Source organism: Protopterus annectens, chromosome 1.part0, assembly GCF_019279795.1.
Source record: "Protopterus annectens isolate FY-2018-M chromosome 1.part0, PAN1.0, whole genome shotgun sequence".
Classification (NCBI taxonomy): domain Eukaryota; kingdom Metazoa; phylum Chordata; order Ceratodontiformes; family Protopteridae; genus Protopterus; species Protopterus annectens.
This window is the reverse complement of record NC_056725.1, coordinates 236815928-236834411: the sequence shown is the minus strand read 5'-3', so window position 1 is coordinate 236834411 and position 18484 is coordinate 236815928. Positions and strand designations below refer to the sequence as shown.

Sequence of the window (18484 nt, the reverse complement as noted above, 5' to 3'; positions counted from 1 at the left end):
ATAGACTCTATTAGAAGTTTTTTAACAAGTTCCTCACAATTTACAGTAAGACACACTGAGAATATTTGTATGCTGTTAGATCTGGTTTTGAAAAATAATATTTTCCTCTTTGATAATAACTATTATTTGCAGCAAACAGGTGTGGCAATGGGAACACCTGTAACACATATGCCAACCTTGTGCTTTATCAATGGGAAAGGCTTCATGTAAATGATGGTGAAAAATATCTAAATGAAGATCTTATATTTTATCAGAGGTTTGTAGATGATTGTTTTATCCTTTGGAAAGGGTCCCTACCTGATTTAATGAAATATATAGCACATTTAAATGCTACTACTGAGTTCTTGAAGTTCAAGATAGAAGTATCAAATGAATCTGTACATTTTTTGGATATTACAGTCAAAAAATACAATAACAACATAGAAACTACAGTTTTTAAAAAAGAGGTAGCATCTGGTAGGTACCTGCATGGAACCAGTATGCATGCGCCGCACGTTTTTAAAGGTATAGTCAAAGCACAAATGGCCAGAATTAGTAGGCTTAATACCAACAATGAAATGTTCTTAAAACAGATTGATGAAATCCAGGAGGATTTTATAAAAAGTGGGTATTCGAAGAATTTGGTTAAGAATACTAAGCAATATGTTATATCGTATAGACACTTTTAAACCTACTTTTATACAGTATTTAATGAAGAAAATATAACCAGGACATCAACTACTACTGACTCCATTGTAAGGTTTACTATGTCATATAATCCGATGACATATGTCTTTAAAGACATAGTAACTAAGTATTGGAAGGTTTTACTAGCACAGGAAGAAATTAAGTTAATAGTAGGATAGACCCCAATTCAGCTATCAAATATGAGAACACTAAAATATATACTGGGGTACAAGGATTTTAACAATATAAGACCTATACGGAGTTTGGTATTGAGAGCAGGTACTTATGCCACAATTGTAGTTGTTATGGATATATTTAAACATATAAGTGATAAATCCTGTCAAATAAACACAGATAATTTTATACACCCTATATCGAGAATATTTAAATTCTATGGCCATGGTACTTGTGTCACTAACAATATAGTCTATCTAGCAACATGAGATATGCCCATCATTTTATGTGGGCAAAACCACAAGGAAATTCAAAGAGAGAATCATAGAACATAAATCAAACATTAGACTATGCAATGAAAATAATGCTTTATATAAGCACATACAAAGCCATGGGACTGATCATATTTTTAAGTTTAGAATAATTGAGCAGGTAATGGGAACAACTAGAGGAGGTGATTTATCTAACCTTCTAGATTTGAAAGAGTATGAATGGATAGTAAGACTTGCAGCCGATGTAGACCCAGGTCTAAATGCTAGTGTGTCTATAAAACCTGTTTTGACAAAGATACAGCATACTAGGTTAAAGTGAAAACAGATATATGCACTTGATATATATTTTAATATTTTAACATAAAGTTTAGATAGTTTTAAATATTTTGCATTTTGTATTTTGTATTTGTTTAATATGGTTCACCTATCATGTGATTATGGCTGTAGGTCATATGATAGTTAATGTGTATAAATAGGCGTGTTTTAATGTACCTGATGTTATGCATTGATAAAGGGTTGTTTAACCTGAAAGCTTTGTTCGTATATAAAGGTTTTTACTCAACAAACGTGTTTTTTTTGGATTTATCTGGTTCTACTTCTGCATTTTGACAGGTTCATCAGGTTGACAGGAGAAAACACGGGGAGCTGAACTTTAGACATGCCTAAATAGGTGCTTATTTATTAAGTACTAAAAACTGTTTTCCTCTAGACAACTGAGGAAAGTTGAGTGCTGTAGTAATTTGTAACTTATTTAGTGCTCACAATGAGTTCTGAACAAGTGCTGAGATCAATGAAACAGATGAGTGCTAAAACTAAAAAGCTGGCTAGTTGCAAGGGAAATTTTGAAAAACAGACTTTATGGCACCAGGAATAGTTTTACCCCAGTTAAGTGTGGGGGGGTGGGTTAGGAGCTCACAAACAGTCCTGGACACAGAAAATCCATATCTGAACTGCCACAGGAAAGGTGGGAAGCAAGCTTAGAATTTTTCTTTCCAGTAAAGTGGAAATGGAGAAAGCTGGAACAGAAGTTAATTCAATGTTAAGAATCTGAGTGGGTTGGCCTTCGCAAATGTTATCTATTAGATTGAGTGAACTAATGACACTAGACTGGTAGGAGTGTCACAGATCAAATATACAGTATGGGCGGGCAGCTGCAAAGCCACCAAGTATAATAACACACAACACTAGGGAGGGTGGGTGGGGAAAAAATACAATTCTTAGCTGTAGCCACTAAATGAAAGTTTTAAACAGATCAAGGAGCAGACTAGAGAAAGCTTTTAACAGACAAAAATGCACAGAAAAGTTTGGATAGTGCAATCACAAACAGAAAATATAACTCTCCGTATGAAAAAGCAGTTTACAGTTAAGTAAAGTTAAAACTGTTTGAAATAGTACATAAATGCAGTGAAATAATAAAAAAAGCTTTATAACAGTGCGAAAATATAGTAGATCAACTGTATATCACAATTATAAGCATTTCAGCAGTGCAACTCAGTGAAATAAGTGTAAGAAATAACTTAGCCTGCTCTTGGAATCTTAAGGAATTTCCAGTTTATGCAATGCAATCCAGAGCCTGACAATACAAGCAGAGCCTTTATAAGACACAGGGTTTATATAGCAGTAAGAACAGAAGAGTTGGGAAGATCAGATTACTCCTCAGCACATGCTATTACCCAACCACTCGTACTACAGAAGGTCAGGAGGCCTTCTTACTCTCAATAATGAAGACAGTCAGCAGAAAATGGCTGCCAGAAACACAAACAAAACTTCCAGCCTACACAGCATGCCTCTATCAAGATTATGCCACCTGAGCAGAACACAGAAACCTCACTTTAAAAGCATAGAAATAATACCCACAAGGAAAAAATCCAAGTCTCAGTATGAAAAAGCAGTTTACAATTTAGTAATTTAAATAAAAAAACAATTATACTAATGCACACTATTACAGTTCCTAGTTGTAGCCACTAAATGAAAGTTTTAAACAGATCAAGGAGCAGACTAGAGAATGCTTTTAACAGACAAAAATGCACAGAAAAGTTTGGATAGTGCAATCACAAACAGAAAATACAACTCTCAGTATGAAAAAGCAGTTTACAGTTAAGTAATGTTAAAACAGTTTAAAACAGTACATAAATGCAGTGAAACAATAAATAAAGCTTTATAACAGTGCAAAAACATAGTAGGTCAATTTTATAGCACAATTATAAGCTTTTCAGAAGTGCAATTCAATGAAATAAGTGTAAGATATAACTTAGCCTGCTCTTGGAATCTTAAGGAATTTCCACTTATGCAATGCAATCCAGAGCCTGACAATACAAGCAGAGCCTTTAAAAGACACAGCGTTTATATAGCAGTAAGAATGAAAGAGTTGGGAAGATCAGATAACTTTGCAGCCCCTGCTATTACCCAATCACTCGTACTACAAAAGGTCAGGAGGCCTTGTTACTCTCAATAATGAAGACAATAAGCAGAAAATGGCTGCCAGAAACACAAACAAAACTTCCAGCCTACACAACAGGCCTCTATAAGATTATGCCACCTGAGCAAAACACATAAACCTCACTTTAAAAGCATAGAAAGAACACCCACAAGGAGAAAATCCAAGTCTCAGTATGAAAAAGAAGTTTGCAATTTAGTAATTTAAATAAAAAAAAAACAATTATAGTAATGCACACTACTACAGTTCCTAGCTGTAGCCACTAAATGAAAGTTTTAAACATATCAAGGAGCAGACTAGAGAATGCTTTTAACAGACAGAAATGCACAGAAAAGTTTCGATAGTGCAATCACAAACAGGAAATAGAACTCTCAGTATGAAAAAGCAGTTTACAGTTAAGTAATGTTAAAACAGTTTAAAACAGTACTTAAATGCAGTGAAACAATAAAAAAGTTTTATAACAGTGCAAAAATATAGTAGATCAACTGTATAGCACAATTATAAGCTTTTCAGAAGTGCAATTCAGTGAAATAAGTGTAAGAAATAACTTAGCCTGCTCTTGGAATCTTAAAGAATTTCCACTTATGGAATGCAATCCAGAGCCTGACAATACAAGCAGAGCCTTTATAAGACACAGGGCTTATATAGCAGGAAGAATGGAAGAGTTGGGAAGATCAGATTACTCAACAGCTCCTGCTATTACCCAATCACTCGTACTACTGAAGGTCAGGAGGCCTTGTTACTCTCAATAATGACAATCAGCAGAAAAGGGCTGCCAGAAACACAAACAAAACTTCCAGCCTACACAACAGGCCTCTATCAAGATTATGCCACCTGAGCAGAACACAGAAACCTCACTTTAAAAGCATAGAAAGAACACCCACAGGGAGAAAATCCAAGTCTCAGTATGAAAAAGCAGTTTACAATTTAGTAATTTAAATAAAAAAAAAACAATTATAGTAATGCACACTATTACAATTCCTGGCTGTAGCCACTAAATGAAAGTTTTAAAAAGATCAAGGAGCAGACTAGAAAATGCTTTTAACAGACAAAAATGCACAGAAAAGTTTGGATAGTGCAATCACAAACAGAAAATACAACTTTCAGTATGAAAAAGCAGTTTACAGTTAAGTAATGTTAAAACAGTTTAAAACAGTACATAAATGCAGTGAAACAATAAAAAAAGCTTTATAACAGTGCAAAAATATAGTAGATCAACTGTATAGCACAATTATAAGCATTTCAGAAGTGCAATTCAGTGAAATAATTGTAAGAAATAACTTAGCCTGCTCTTGGAATCTTAAGGAATTTCCACTTATGCAATGCAATCCAGAGCCTGACAATACAAGCAGAGCCTTTATAAGACACAGGGTTTATATAGCAGTAAGAATGGAAGAGTTGGGATGATCAGATTACTCCTCAGCCTCTGCTAATACCCAATCACTGTTACTACAGAAGGTCAGGAGGCCTTGTTACTCTCAATAATGAAGACAATCAGCAGAAAATGGCTGCCAGAAACACAAACAAAACTTCCAGCCTACACAACAGGCCTCTATCAAGATTATGCCACCTGAGCAGAACACAGAAACCTCACTTTAAAAGCATAGAAAGAACACCCACAAGGAGAAAACCCAAGTCTCAGTATGAAAAAGCAGTTTACAATTTAGTAATTTAAATAAAAATATATATATATAGTAATGCACACTGTTACAATTCCTAGCTGTAACCACTAAATAAAAGTTTTGAACAGATCAAGGAGCAGACTAGAGAATGCTTTTAACAGACAAAAATGCACAGAAAAGTTTGGATAGTGCAATCACAAATAGAAAATACAACTCTCGGTATGAAAAAGCAGTTTACAGTTAAGTAATGTTAAAACAGTTTAAAATAGTACATAAATGCAGTGAAATAATAAAAAAAGCTTTATAACAGTGTGAAAATATAGTTGATCAACTGTATATCACAATTATAAGCATTTCAGAAGTGCAATTCAGTGAAATAAGTGTAAGAAATAACTTAGCCTGCTCTTGGAATCTTAAGGAATTTCCACTTATGCAATGCAATCCAGAGCCTGACAATACAAGCAGAGCCTTTATAAGACACAGGGTTTATATAGCAGTAAGAATGGAAGAGTTGGGAAGATCAGATTACTCCTCAGCCCCTGCTATTACCCAATCACTCATACTACAGAAGGTCAGGAGGCCTTGTTACTCTCAATAATGAAGACAATCAGCAGAAAATGGCTGCCAGAAACACAAACAAAACTTCCAGCCTACACAACAGGCCTCTATCAAGATTATGCCACCTGAGCAGAACACAGAAACCTCACTTTAAAAGCATAGAAAGAACACCCACAAAGAGAAAATCCAAGTCTCAGTATGAAAAAGCAGTTTACAATGTAGTAATTTAAATAAATATATATATATATATATATATATATATATATATATAGTAATGCACACTATTACAGTTCCTAGCTGTAGCTACTAATTGAAAGTTTTGAACAGATCAAGGAGCAGACTAGAGAATGCTTTTAACAGACAAAAATGCACAGAAAAGTTTGGATATTGCAATCACAAACAGAAAATACAACTCTCAGTATGAAAAAGCAGTTTACAGTTAAGTAATGTTAAAACAGTTTAAAACAGTACATAAATGCAGTGAAACAATAAAAAAAGCTTTATAACAGTGAAAAATATAGTAGATCAACTGTATAGCACAATTATAAGCGTTTCAGAAGTGCAATTCAGTGAAATAAGTGTAAGAAATAACTTAGCCTGCTCTTGGAATCTTAAGGAATTTCCACTTATGCAATGCAATCCAGAGCCTGGCAATACAAGCAGAGCCTTTATAAGACACAGGGTTTATATATCAGTAAGAATGGAAGAGTTGGGAAGATCAGATTACTCCTCAGCCCCTGCTATTACCCAATCACTCGTACTACAGAAGGTCAGGAGGCCTTGTTACTCTCAATAATGAAGACAATCAGCAGAAAATGGCTGCCAGAAACACAAACAAAACTTCCAGCCTACACAACAGGCCTCTATCAAGATTATGCCACCTGAGCAGAACACAGAAACCTCACTTTAAAAGCATAGAAAGAACACCCACAAAGAGAAAATCCAAGTCTAAGTATGAAAAAGCAGTTTACAATTTAGTAATTTAAATAAAAAAAACAATTATAGCAATGCATACTATTACAGTTCCTAGCTGTAGCCACTAAACGAAAGTTTTAAACAGATCAAGGAGCAGACTAGATAATGCTTTTAACAGACAAAATGCACAGAAAAGTTTGGATAGAGCAATCACAAACAGAAAATACAACTCTCAGTATGAAAAAGCAGTTTACAGTTAAGTAAAGTTAAAACAGTTTAAAACAGTACATAAATGCAGTGAAACAATAAAAAGCTTTATAACAGTGCAAAAATATAGTAGATCAACTGTATATCACAATTATAAGCATTTCAGAAGTGCAATTCAGTGAAATAAGTGTAAGAAATAACTTAGCCTGCTCTTGGAATCTTAAGGAATTTCCACTTATGCAATGCAATCCAGAGCCTGACAATACAAGCAGAGCCTTTATAAGACACAGGGTTTATATAGCAGCAAGAATGGAAGAGTTGGGAAGATCAGATTACTCCTCAGCCCCTGCTATTACCCAATCACTCATACTACAGAAGGTCAGGAGGCCTTGTTACTCTCAATAATGAAGACAATCAGCAGAAAATGGCTGCCAGAAACACAAACAAAACTTCCAGCCTACACAACAGGCCTCTGTCAAGATTATGCCATCTGAGCAGAACACAGAAACCTCACTTTAAAAGCATAGAAAGAACACCCACAAAGAGAAAATCCAAGTCTCAGTATGAAAAAGCAGTTTACAATTTAGTAATTTAAATTAAAAAAAACAATTATAGTAATGCACACTATTACAGTTCCTAGCTGTAGCCAATAAATAAAAGTTTTAAACAGATCAAGGAGCAGACTAGAGAATGCTTTTAACTGACATAAATGCACAGAAAAATTTGGATAGTGCAATCACAAACAGAAAATACAACTCTCAGTATGAAAAAGCAGTTTACACTTAAGTAATGTTAAACAGTACATAAATGCAGTGAAACAATAAAACAAAGCTTTATAACATTGCAAAAATATAGTAGATCAACTGTATAGCACAATTATAAGCATTTCAGAAGTGCAATTCAGTGAAATAAGTGTAAGAAATAACTTAGCCTGCTCTTGGAATCTTAAGGAATTTCCACTTATGCAATGCAATCCAGAGCCTGACAATACAAGCAGAGCATTTATAAGACACAGGGTTTATATAGCAGTAAGAATGGAAGAGTTGGGAAGATCAGATTACTCCTCAGCCCCTGCTATTACCCATTCACTCATACTACAGAAGGTCAGGAGGCCTTGTTACTCTCAATAATTAAGACAGTCAGCAGAAAATGGCTGCCAGAAACACAAACAAAACTTCCAGCCTACACAGCAGGCCTCTATCAAGATTATGCCACCTGAGCAGAACACAGAAACCTCACTTTAAAAGCATAGAAAGAACACCCACTAGGAGAAAATCCAAGTCTCAGTATGAAAAAGCAGTTTACAATGTAGTAATTTAAATAAATATATATATATATATATATATATATAGTAATGCACACTATTACAGTTCCTAGCTGTAGCTACTAATTGAAAGTTTTGAACAGATCAAGGAGCAGACTAGAGAATGCTTTTAACAGACAAAAATGCACAGAAAAGTTTGGATAGTGCAATCACAAATAGAAAATACAACTCTCAGTATGAAAACGCAGTTTACAGTTAAGTAATGTTAAAACAGTTTAAAACAATACATAAATGCAGTGAAACAATAAAACAAAGCTTTATAACAGTGCAAAAATATAGTAGATCAACTGTATAGCACAATTATAAGCATTTCAGAAGTGCAATTCAGTGAAATAAGTGTAAAAAATAACTTAGCCTGCTCTTGGAGTCTTAAGGAATTTCCACTTATGCAATGCAATCCAGAGCCTATCAATACAAGCAGAACCTTTATAAGACACAGGGTTTATATAGCAGAAAGAATGGAAGAGTTGGGAAGATCAGATTACTCCTCAGCCCCTGCTATTACCCAATCACTCGTACTACAGAAGGTCAGGAGGCCTTGTTACTCTCAATAATGAAGACAATCAGCAGAAAATGGCTGCCAGAAACACAAACAAAACTTCCAGCATACACTACAGGCCTCTATCAAGATTATGCCACCTGAGCAGAACACAGAAACCTCACTTTAAAACCATAGAAGGAACACCCACAAGGAGAAAATCCAAGTATCAGTATGAAAAGCAGTTTACAATTTAGTAATTCAAATAAAAAAAAACAATTATAGTAATGCATACTATTGCAGTTCCTAGGTGTAGCCACTAAATGAAAGTTTTAAACAGATCAAGGAGCAGACTAGAAGATGCTTTTAACAGACAAAAATGCACAGAAAAGTTTGGATAGTGCAATCACAAACAGAAAATACAACTTTTAGTATGAAAAAGCAGTTTACAGTTAAGTAAAGTTAAAACAGTTTAAAACAGTACATAAATGCAGTGAAACAATAAAAAAGCTTTATAACAGTGCAAAAATATAGTAGATCAACTGTATAGCACAATTATAAGCATTTCAGAAGTGCAATTCAGTGAAATAATTGTAAGAAATAACTTAGCCTGCTCTTGGAATATTAAGGAATTTCCACTTATGCAATGCAATCCAGAGCCTGACAATACAAGCAGAGCCTTTATAAGACACAGGGTTTATATAGCAGTAAGAATGGAAGAGTTGGGATGATCAGATTACTCCTCAGCCTCTGCTAATACCCAATCACTGTTACTACAGAAGGTCAGGAGGCCTTGTTACTCTCAATAATGAAGACAATCAGCAGAAAATGGCTGCCAGACACACAGACAAAACTTCCAGCCTACACAACAGGCCTCTACCAAGATTATGCCACCTGAGCAGAACACAGAAACCTCACTTTAAAAGCATAGAAAGAACACCCACAAGGAGAAAACCCAAGTCTCAGTATGAAAAGGCAGTTTACAATTTAGTAATTTAAATAAAAATATATATATATAGTAATGCACACTGTTACAATTCCTAGCTGTAACCACTAAATAAAAGTTTTGAACAGATCAAGGAGCAGACTAGAGAATGCTTTTAACAGACAAAAATGCACAGAAAAGTTTGGATAGTGCAATCACAAATAGAAAATACAACTCTCGGTATGAAAAAGCAGTTTACAGTTAAGTAATGTTAAAACAGTTTAAAACAGTACATAAATGCAGTGAAACAATAAATAAAACTTTATAACAGTGCAAAAATATAGTAGATCAACTGTATAGCACAATTATAAGCTTTTCAGAAGTGCAATTCAGTGAAATAAGTGTAAAAAATAACTTAGCCTGCTCTTGGAATCTTAAGGAATTTCCACTTATGCAATACAATCCAGAGCCTGACAATACAAGCAGAGCCTTTATAATACACAGGGTTTATATATCAGTAAGAATGGAAGAGTTGGGAAGATCAGATTACTCCTCAGCCCCTGCTATTACCCAATCACTCGTACTACAGAAGGTCAGGAGGCCTTGTTACTCTCAATAATGAAGACAATCAGCAGAAAATGGCTGCCAGAAACACAAACAAAACTTCCAGCATACACAACAGGCCTCTATCAAGATTATGCCACCTGAGCAGAACACAGAAACCTCACTATAAAAGCATAGAAGGAACACCCACAAGGAGAAAATCCAAGTATCAGTATGAAAAAGCAGTTTACAATTTAGTAATTCAAATAAAAAAAAACAATTATAGTAATGCATACTATTACAGTTCCTAGGTGTAGCCACTAAATGAAAGTTTTAAACAGATCAAGGAGCAGACTAGAAAATGCTTTTAACATACAAAAATTTGAAGAAAAGTTTGGATATTGCAATCACAAACAGAAAATACAACTCTCCGTATGAAAAAGCAGTTTACAGTTAAGTAAAGTTAAAACAGTTTAAAATAGTACATAAATACAGTGAAATAATAAAAAAAGCTTTATAACAGTGTGAAAATATAGTTGATCAACTGTATATCACAATTATAAGCATTTCAGAAGTGCAATTCAGTGAAATAAGTGTAAGAAATAACTTAGCCTGCTCTTGGAATCTTAAGGAATTTCCAGTTTATGCAATGCAATCCAGAGCCTGACAATACAAGCAGAGCATTTATAAGACACAGGGTTTATATAGCAGCAAGAATGGAAGAGTTGGGAAGATCAGATTACTCCTCAGCCCCTGCTATTACCCATTCACTCATACTACAGGAGGTCAGGAGGCCTTGTTACTCTCAATAATGAAGACAGTCAGCAGAAAATGGCTGCCAGAAACACAAACAAAACTTCCAGCCTACACAACAGGTCTCTGTCAAGATTATGCCACCTGAGCAGAACACAGAAACCTCATTTTAAAAGCAGAGAAATAACACCCACAAGGAGAAAATCCAAGTCTCAGTATGAAAAAGCAGTTTACAATTTAGTAATTTAAATTAAAAAAAAACAATTATAATAATGCACATTATTGCAGTTCCTAGCTGTAGCCGCTAAATGAAAGTTTTGAACAGATCAAGGAGCAGACTAGAGAATGTTTTTAACAGACAAAAATGCACAGAAAAGTTTGGACAGTGCAATCACAAACAGAAAATACAACTCTCAGTATGAAAAAGCAGTTTACTGTTAAGTAATGTTAAAACAGTTTAAAACAGTACATAAATGCAGTGAAATAATAAAAAGCTTTATAACAGTGCAAAAATATAGTAGATCAACTGTATAGCACAATTATAAGCATTTCAGAAGTGCAATTCAATGAAATAAGTGTAAGAAATAACTTAGTCTGCTCTTGGAATCTTAAGGAATTTCCACTTATGCAATACAATCCAGAGCCTGACAATACAAGCAGAGCCTTTGTAAGACACAGGGTTTATATAGCAGTAAGAATGGAAGAGTTGGGAAGATCAGATTACTCCTCAGCCCCTGCTATTACCCATTCACTGTTACTACAGAAGGTCAGGAGGCCTTGTTACTCTCAATAATGAAGACACTCAGCAGAAAATGGCTGCCTGATACACAAACAAAACTTCCAGCCTACACAGCAGGCCTCTATCAAGATTATGCCACCTGAGTAGAACACAGAAACCTCACTTTAAAAGCATAGAAAGAACACCCACTAGGAGAAAATCCAAGTCTCAGTATGAAAAAGCAGTTTACAATGTAGTAATTTAAATAAAAAAAATATATATATATATATAGTTATGCACACTATTACAGTTCCTAGCTTTAGCTACTAATTGAAAGTTTGAACAGATCAAGGAGCAGACTAGAGAATGCTTTTAACAGACAAAAATGCACAGAAAAGTTTGGATAGTGCAATCACAAATAGAAAATACAACTCTCAGTATGAAAACGCAGTTTACAGTTAAGTAATGTTAAAACAGTTTAAAACAATACATAAATGCAGTGAAACAATGAAACAAAGCTTTATAACAGTGCGAAAATATAGTAGATCAACTGTATAGCGCAGTTATAAGCATTTCAGAAGTGCAATTCAGTGAAATAAGTGTAAAAAATAACTTAGCCTGCTCTTGGAGTCTTAAGGAATTTCCACTTATGCAATGCAATCCAGAGCCTATCAATACAAGCAGAACCTTTATAAGACACAGGGTTTATATAGCAGAAAGAATGGAAGAGTTGGGAAGATCAGATTACTCCTCAGCCCCTGCTATTACCCAATCACTCATAATACAGAAGGTCAGGAGGCCTTGTTACTCTCAATAATGAAGAAAAATCGGCAGAAAATGGCTGCCAGTCACACAGACAAAACTTCCAGCCTACACAACATGCCTCTATCAAGATTATGCCACCTGAGCAGAACACAGAAACCTCACTTTAAAAGCATAGAAAGAACACCCACAAGGAGAAAATCCATGTCTCAGTATGAAAAAGCAGTTTACAATTTAGTAATTTAAATAAAAAAAAACAATTATAGTAATGCACACCATTACATTTACTAGCTGTAGCCACTAAATAAAAGTTTTAAACAGATCAAGGAACAGACTAGAGAATGCTTTTAACAGGCAAAAATGCACCGGAAAGTTTGGATAGTGCAATCACAACCAGAAAATACAACTCTCAGTATGAAAAAGCAGTTTACAGTTAAGTAATGTTAAAACAGTTCAAAACAGTACTTAAATGCAGTTAAACAATAAAAAAAGCTTTATAACAGTGCAAAAATATAGTAGATCAACTGTATAGCACAATTATAAGTGTTTCAGAAGTGCAATTCAGTGAAATAAGTGTAAGAAATAACTTAGCCTGCTCTTGGAATCTTAAGGAATTTCCACTTATGCAATGCAATCCAGAGCCTGACAATACAATATGCCTGTACAGACCCTTGGAGGGAATCCAGTGGTCAACTTAGAATAAATTAAATAGATACCTTCCAAATGAACTATATGAAATTTGTATTTCAACTGGCTATGTATCTTATCTCAAAAGTATCTATGTCTAAGGTGGTTTCCTTACATTTTTGAAATGGGGTATGATATTGAACGTTTTGGCCAGACTGAGATAAGCTGTATTAACAGTAGGATCACTGTCGGCAGCTTGTTTATCTATCTTAAAAAAAACAAAAAAACCCCATGATCTTTCCCTCAATGAAGTTAAATTATTGGGTGTCAATTTTAATGAGATATGGTATTATTAATGAGATAATTTATGATATGCTCCATAGCTTTACAGCTCAGACATGTAAGGTTGATTAGCTTGTTACTTCCAGGGCCCATGTTATCACCTCAGCACTACACCGGTAGGCCTGAACATAACCTGTGGCTAGGATCATTTTTGACAATTTCAGGTGATGTTCAACAAGAGCCTTTCTAATGCTTCTTAATAAGCACATAGGAATGTTTTCAGGGCCCCTGGAAGAATATATTTTTTTGTTTTTTAATAGCACCTTAAGAACATGTTCCTTTGAAATGCTAGGGGATTAAATGATTCTGGGATGAAAGGTAAATGAATGGGAATTTCAGCGATGAGGATTATGAAGAACTTATTTGCTACTATATTCACAATGTCATTGGGGACAAAGTGTCGGGTCCTTTTAATGCAAAGCTCAAAGCAATGTTGAGTGTTATTTCTTACATTTTCTAATATGGCTAAAGAAGGATAGGTTGTTGCTTCAGAACCAAATATCTGTTCATGTTAGCTTTACCATTCCTTGTAGAGCTTTACAATTTCTTGGTAATATTTTTATATAATTCTTACTGTACAGTTTAAGGATTTTTTTCTCTTATCATGAAATTTGTTTATGTCAGTTGACTTCAAAGGTGGTTTGTTTTTAAACGTCCCATTGTATTTGATTTTAGTTGAGACTGCTAAAGCAATGCATTTGTCCAGATGGGCATAAAACTCCTTATTGAAGCTGGCTGCTGTGTTCCATAATTGTATAAGGCTCAACATTTAGAAATCCTTAAATAAGGAGATGTTGGGTATAGAGACCTAACAGATCTGAGAATAAATGTAATAAGTTTGTGGTTCAACATATCTCGAGAAGGACAGACTTTGCAAGTTGAACAGGTAGAGGCAATGTTAGTGGGGAACAGAGTTAGAATATTTGACCCTGTGAATTCCTTCTTATGAACTCTAAAAATGTCTATGCATACCTACATTATTTATTTATTTATTTATTTATTTATATTTGTATAACAGGGATGTTTGACTGCGCTAGTAGCCCTTTTTCAGTGGAGGCCCAGACAGAAAAGCTCCACATGTATAAAAAAATTACAGTTTCATTTATATAAGAAATAATAATAAAAGAACAGAAAAACATCACCTGTATGAAAAATAATGGTTCCACATATATAGGAAAACGTAAAAATAGAAAAATAACAGTTTCACATATAACAAAGAAATAATGCAACAAGAGAAGATGTTGGTACACCAAGAGAACATGTTTGTAAAAATACACATGTGCATACATATGAGGTAATATTGCATAATTTGAGATCTTAAGTTGCGTCAGCAGTAGAATTCTCTTAACAATGTATAGAATACTTTTATACCTGAAGTCAGGTTCAAGATACACAGTTTGAGGACAAAAGAAAAGCAAATATGCAATGATTATGAGGAACATTTTGATTGTTGCTAATTAGGTGAGTGTCCAGGGCATGTAGCAACAAATTAGGATTTAGATAATGTCAATGTTCCATGCATCATTAGGTAGATCTGAGATGGAATGAGGTTGGGAGAAACAATTAGAGATGTGGTAGTGAGAAAGAGTGGAGTGAGAGGAGATGGAATGAGAGAGAGCTGTAGAAAGTGAGTAAGTCGTCCGAGGATAGGAAGACTCAGATTATATTGATGAGGCAGTGGTTCATCCTGGGAATGAGCAGGAGTTTAGCCAGTTATTGATCAAATGTGTTTTGAGTAGTTTTTTGAATGTAGTAGGGAAGCTGGGGTTGATAAGGTGTTTAGGGATTAGAAGTATAGGTGCTGCAGTCTATGGCTGGGTGATAGAAGTTATCTAGGATTCTAGAGTTATTGCATATTGCAATTTCTTCAAAAATTTCCAGGAATCTAATCTGATCATCTGGAGACATGGAGTGGTTTCTGTAGCATTCTATAGGCTGATAGATGGTCTTGCCCATGGTAAACTGAAGTTCTGAGATATGGGTATATATCAGCTAGAGAATAGGTCACATAGAATCAAGTTACTAGATCTCACTCAGGTTAAAGGAGGCTGTAAGTAGCATGCCATATTATAGCGTTTTCATAAGTGTCACTGAAACCTGACAGGAAAGAAAAGTGAGGCCATTGCTGATGACACAATATTATGCAAAGGGACTAAATCACAAGAAACTGTAAAAAGGTAACATAACAGGACTGCATTTCGGAATCAAAACTCCTGAGATGCTCTATACTTTTGGAGGGAAAAACAACAGTTGTTAGGTGGGACTTAGAATGTCATTTGTCAAATGATATGACATTAAATAAGTAGTGTAAGAAAGTAAAGAGAAGGATTTTGGTATACGAGCATGTATTGAAAGGGAAACAGTAGCAGATGATATGAAATTTTTGTCACATGATGCAAACATTAATTCTCCATTTTGCAATATTTTGTATTAAAGACAGAGCAGATTATGGAGGAAAATTCTACTACAAAAACCTGCTTCTTAATTCCCCTAACATATCTACTAGTCATCACAAGAGGTCAACTAGACAAATCCCTTGAAAAACAACAAATATTATGATTTTCTGCAGGAGTCAAGCACCTTTGCTTGCACTTTCCATGTGGAAGTCTTCACCCTTACATCCCACCTTACTTATATAAATTAACTCCATGGTCATGCAACCTCAAGAAAAAGAGAAACACATAGCAAAGGAGAAATCTGTTATGGTATCAGCACTGCTCTCGGCTTGCCTTTGGAAAAAAAAATTGAATGACAGAACGGGAGAAGTGACATTAATAGAAATGACAGTTAGGGAAACATAGCATAAATGAGTTGTAACTCTGCCAGCAACAGCACATTAGGATGCACTTTATCAACATGTATGGAAGTTGTGGAGGTCAGTAGGTGTGGTGAACTGTTTGCAACAGCAATTGTATGTAGATGAGAATAACTTAGAAATTATGATCTGGAATAATGCATGTGAGGGGAGAACACAACAGAGCAATTTAGTTATCTTAAAGAAAGGTAACAGGCAATTTTAATATTATCTTTCAAATGAGGGGAAAATAGTGTCTGAATATATAAAGTGGATAGCTTTGAGACACACATGGAATTATCATTTCAGATTGTGAGATGGATGAAATAGATGACTGGAACAGTCTTCTTGAAGGCAAAGTAAGGCCAAAGCCAAAACTAATAAAACTGTATAATATATGGGACAGCCACAAGTCATCAAAGATATAATAAAAGGATTAAACTATAGTTTAAAAAGCACCTGAAGTTACTGAATTGATAGACCAATATGGGTACTACATGGGCTAAGTGGTCCTTACTTGCTGTCAAAGTGTGCTTATATCCATCTAATGGAGGTAAAGTATTTGTGAAGCTCAAATGTGGTTTGAAATTTCTCCCTGTTTCTGTTGTGATCAGCAGTTGAAGACAAATGTTGATAAGTGTCAAGGCAGCAAGGTTTCAAGGTGTACAATCAAGAAGTGCTACATTATGGCTACAGTGATACCAGTCAGTTTAGAACTTCATTTTTGACCTTTTCTATATGAAGTGATCACAAGTGTAAGACCCTTGCTGCTTTGTATTACTGTTTTTGTACATCCCAATAGAATAATAAAACAATAACACTAATATTCATTGCTGCAAGTGTACAATATAAATAATGATGTATCTACCTGTTGTCATCATTTTAAAGTGTGTGAAGATTTTATCTGTGTGAAGGGAAAGCTCAGGTCATGTTTTACTAATCTCCATTATATTTTTTCCATGCAACCTGAAATGAAGTCATTGTAGTTCTTAAGTTATAGTTAATGACAATAGCCTGTTTTAAAAGTAATCAGTTCCATTGCTTAATAAATGCTGACATTTAGCTTCTCTTAAATACTAGTAAACTGTATGTAATGAAGATTTTATCTGTGTGAAGGGAAAGCTCAGGCCATGTTTTACTAATCTCCATTATATTTTTTTCATGCAACCTGAAATGAAGTCATTGTAGTTCTTAAGTTATAGTTAATGACAATAGCCTGTTTTAAAAGTAATCAGTTCCATTGCTTAATAAATGCTGGCATTTAGCTTCTCTTAAATACTAGTAAACTGTATGTAATGTTTAGTATTTGAAGCCATTCTATACATATTGCATAGGAAGGGAATGTTAATTGTTTTCTGCATATGAAGAAACAGAGTGTTTATGGTAAGAGGCTTATAATATTATGTATTATTCAGGCTGAGGTTTAATAGTAATGATGGTGATTATGATGATGATGATGATAATAATAATAATCTGTTTTCCCTCTTAGACAATGTTTTTGTTGACAAAACTTCAACAAAGTCTGCCTCAATAGACAAAGAACAGATGACAATTATCCCCGTTCATCAAGTCATCGACAAGGTCAAGGATTATTGTTCTGTGCGCTCTGATAACTTTTATAAAAATATTATTATGTCAGACAGTTTCAGCCACAGTACAAAGTTCTGAAATCTGTTAAGTGATAAAGCAGCCAGCAGTGGTTACAAATACTGCATGACACTGTTAGAAAGCTAAAAAAGAGACAGTGGCCACCTATAACTGTGAAAAATTGACTTACAGGATGAAGAAACTGGGACGAAAAGGGATCTGCTGTCTAAAAATCTATAGAAAAGGTCATAAACTTGGATATTACTTATGATATTTATGATGTGAACTGTGCACTTATTAACATATTTGTGATATCTTGCTAATACACTGTTATGATCTCAAGATAGACATTTCTGATACTGAATTTCTTTATAGTCTACAGGCAGTCATTTATTGACCGGTTAAACCAAAAGCAAGGGCAGCCTGAAAAGCTCCTCATTAACCAACAATAGCAGAAAAGCAAATTCCCTGGGGAAGTATCAAATGTATGAAAACTTACCTTCTGTTTCAGAGGATAAAACAGAAATTATATATGTTAATGTGACATATATAGTGTGTGTGTGCCTATATATATATATATATATATATATATATATATATATATATATATATATGTGTGTGTGTGTGTGTGTGTGTGTGTGTGTGTGTGTATGTGTGTGTGTGTATGGGTATGTGCTTATGTGCTTAGTTGTATTGACACATACACACACACACACACACACACACACACACACACACACACACACTCACACACAAATATTCAAGCTTATCAGTTAGGTT

At 34.5% G+C, this 18484-nt stretch overlaps 1 protein-coding gene across 5 annotated transcripts in view; it reads left to right on the top strand.

The window, feature by feature from the left end:
* Nucleotides 1-18268, top strand: part of ADGRG6 (adhesion G protein-coupled receptor G6) — a 1156656-nt gene extending 1138388 nt beyond the window's left edge. For 4 of the 5 annotated variants that reach the window (XM_044058511.1, XM_044058431.1, XM_044058747.1 and 1 more), the window contains one exon: nucleotides 17607-18268. In XM_044058511.1, coding sequence (XP_043914446.1) covers nucleotides 17607-17785 — 179 coding nt within the window. In that variant the 3' untranslated portion in view covers nucleotides 17786-18268. The remainder of the gene's footprint in view (nucleotides 1-17606) is intronic. The other variant, XM_044058590.1, reaches the window with a different exon arrangement.
* Nucleotides 18269-18484: the final 216 nt, after the last annotated feature.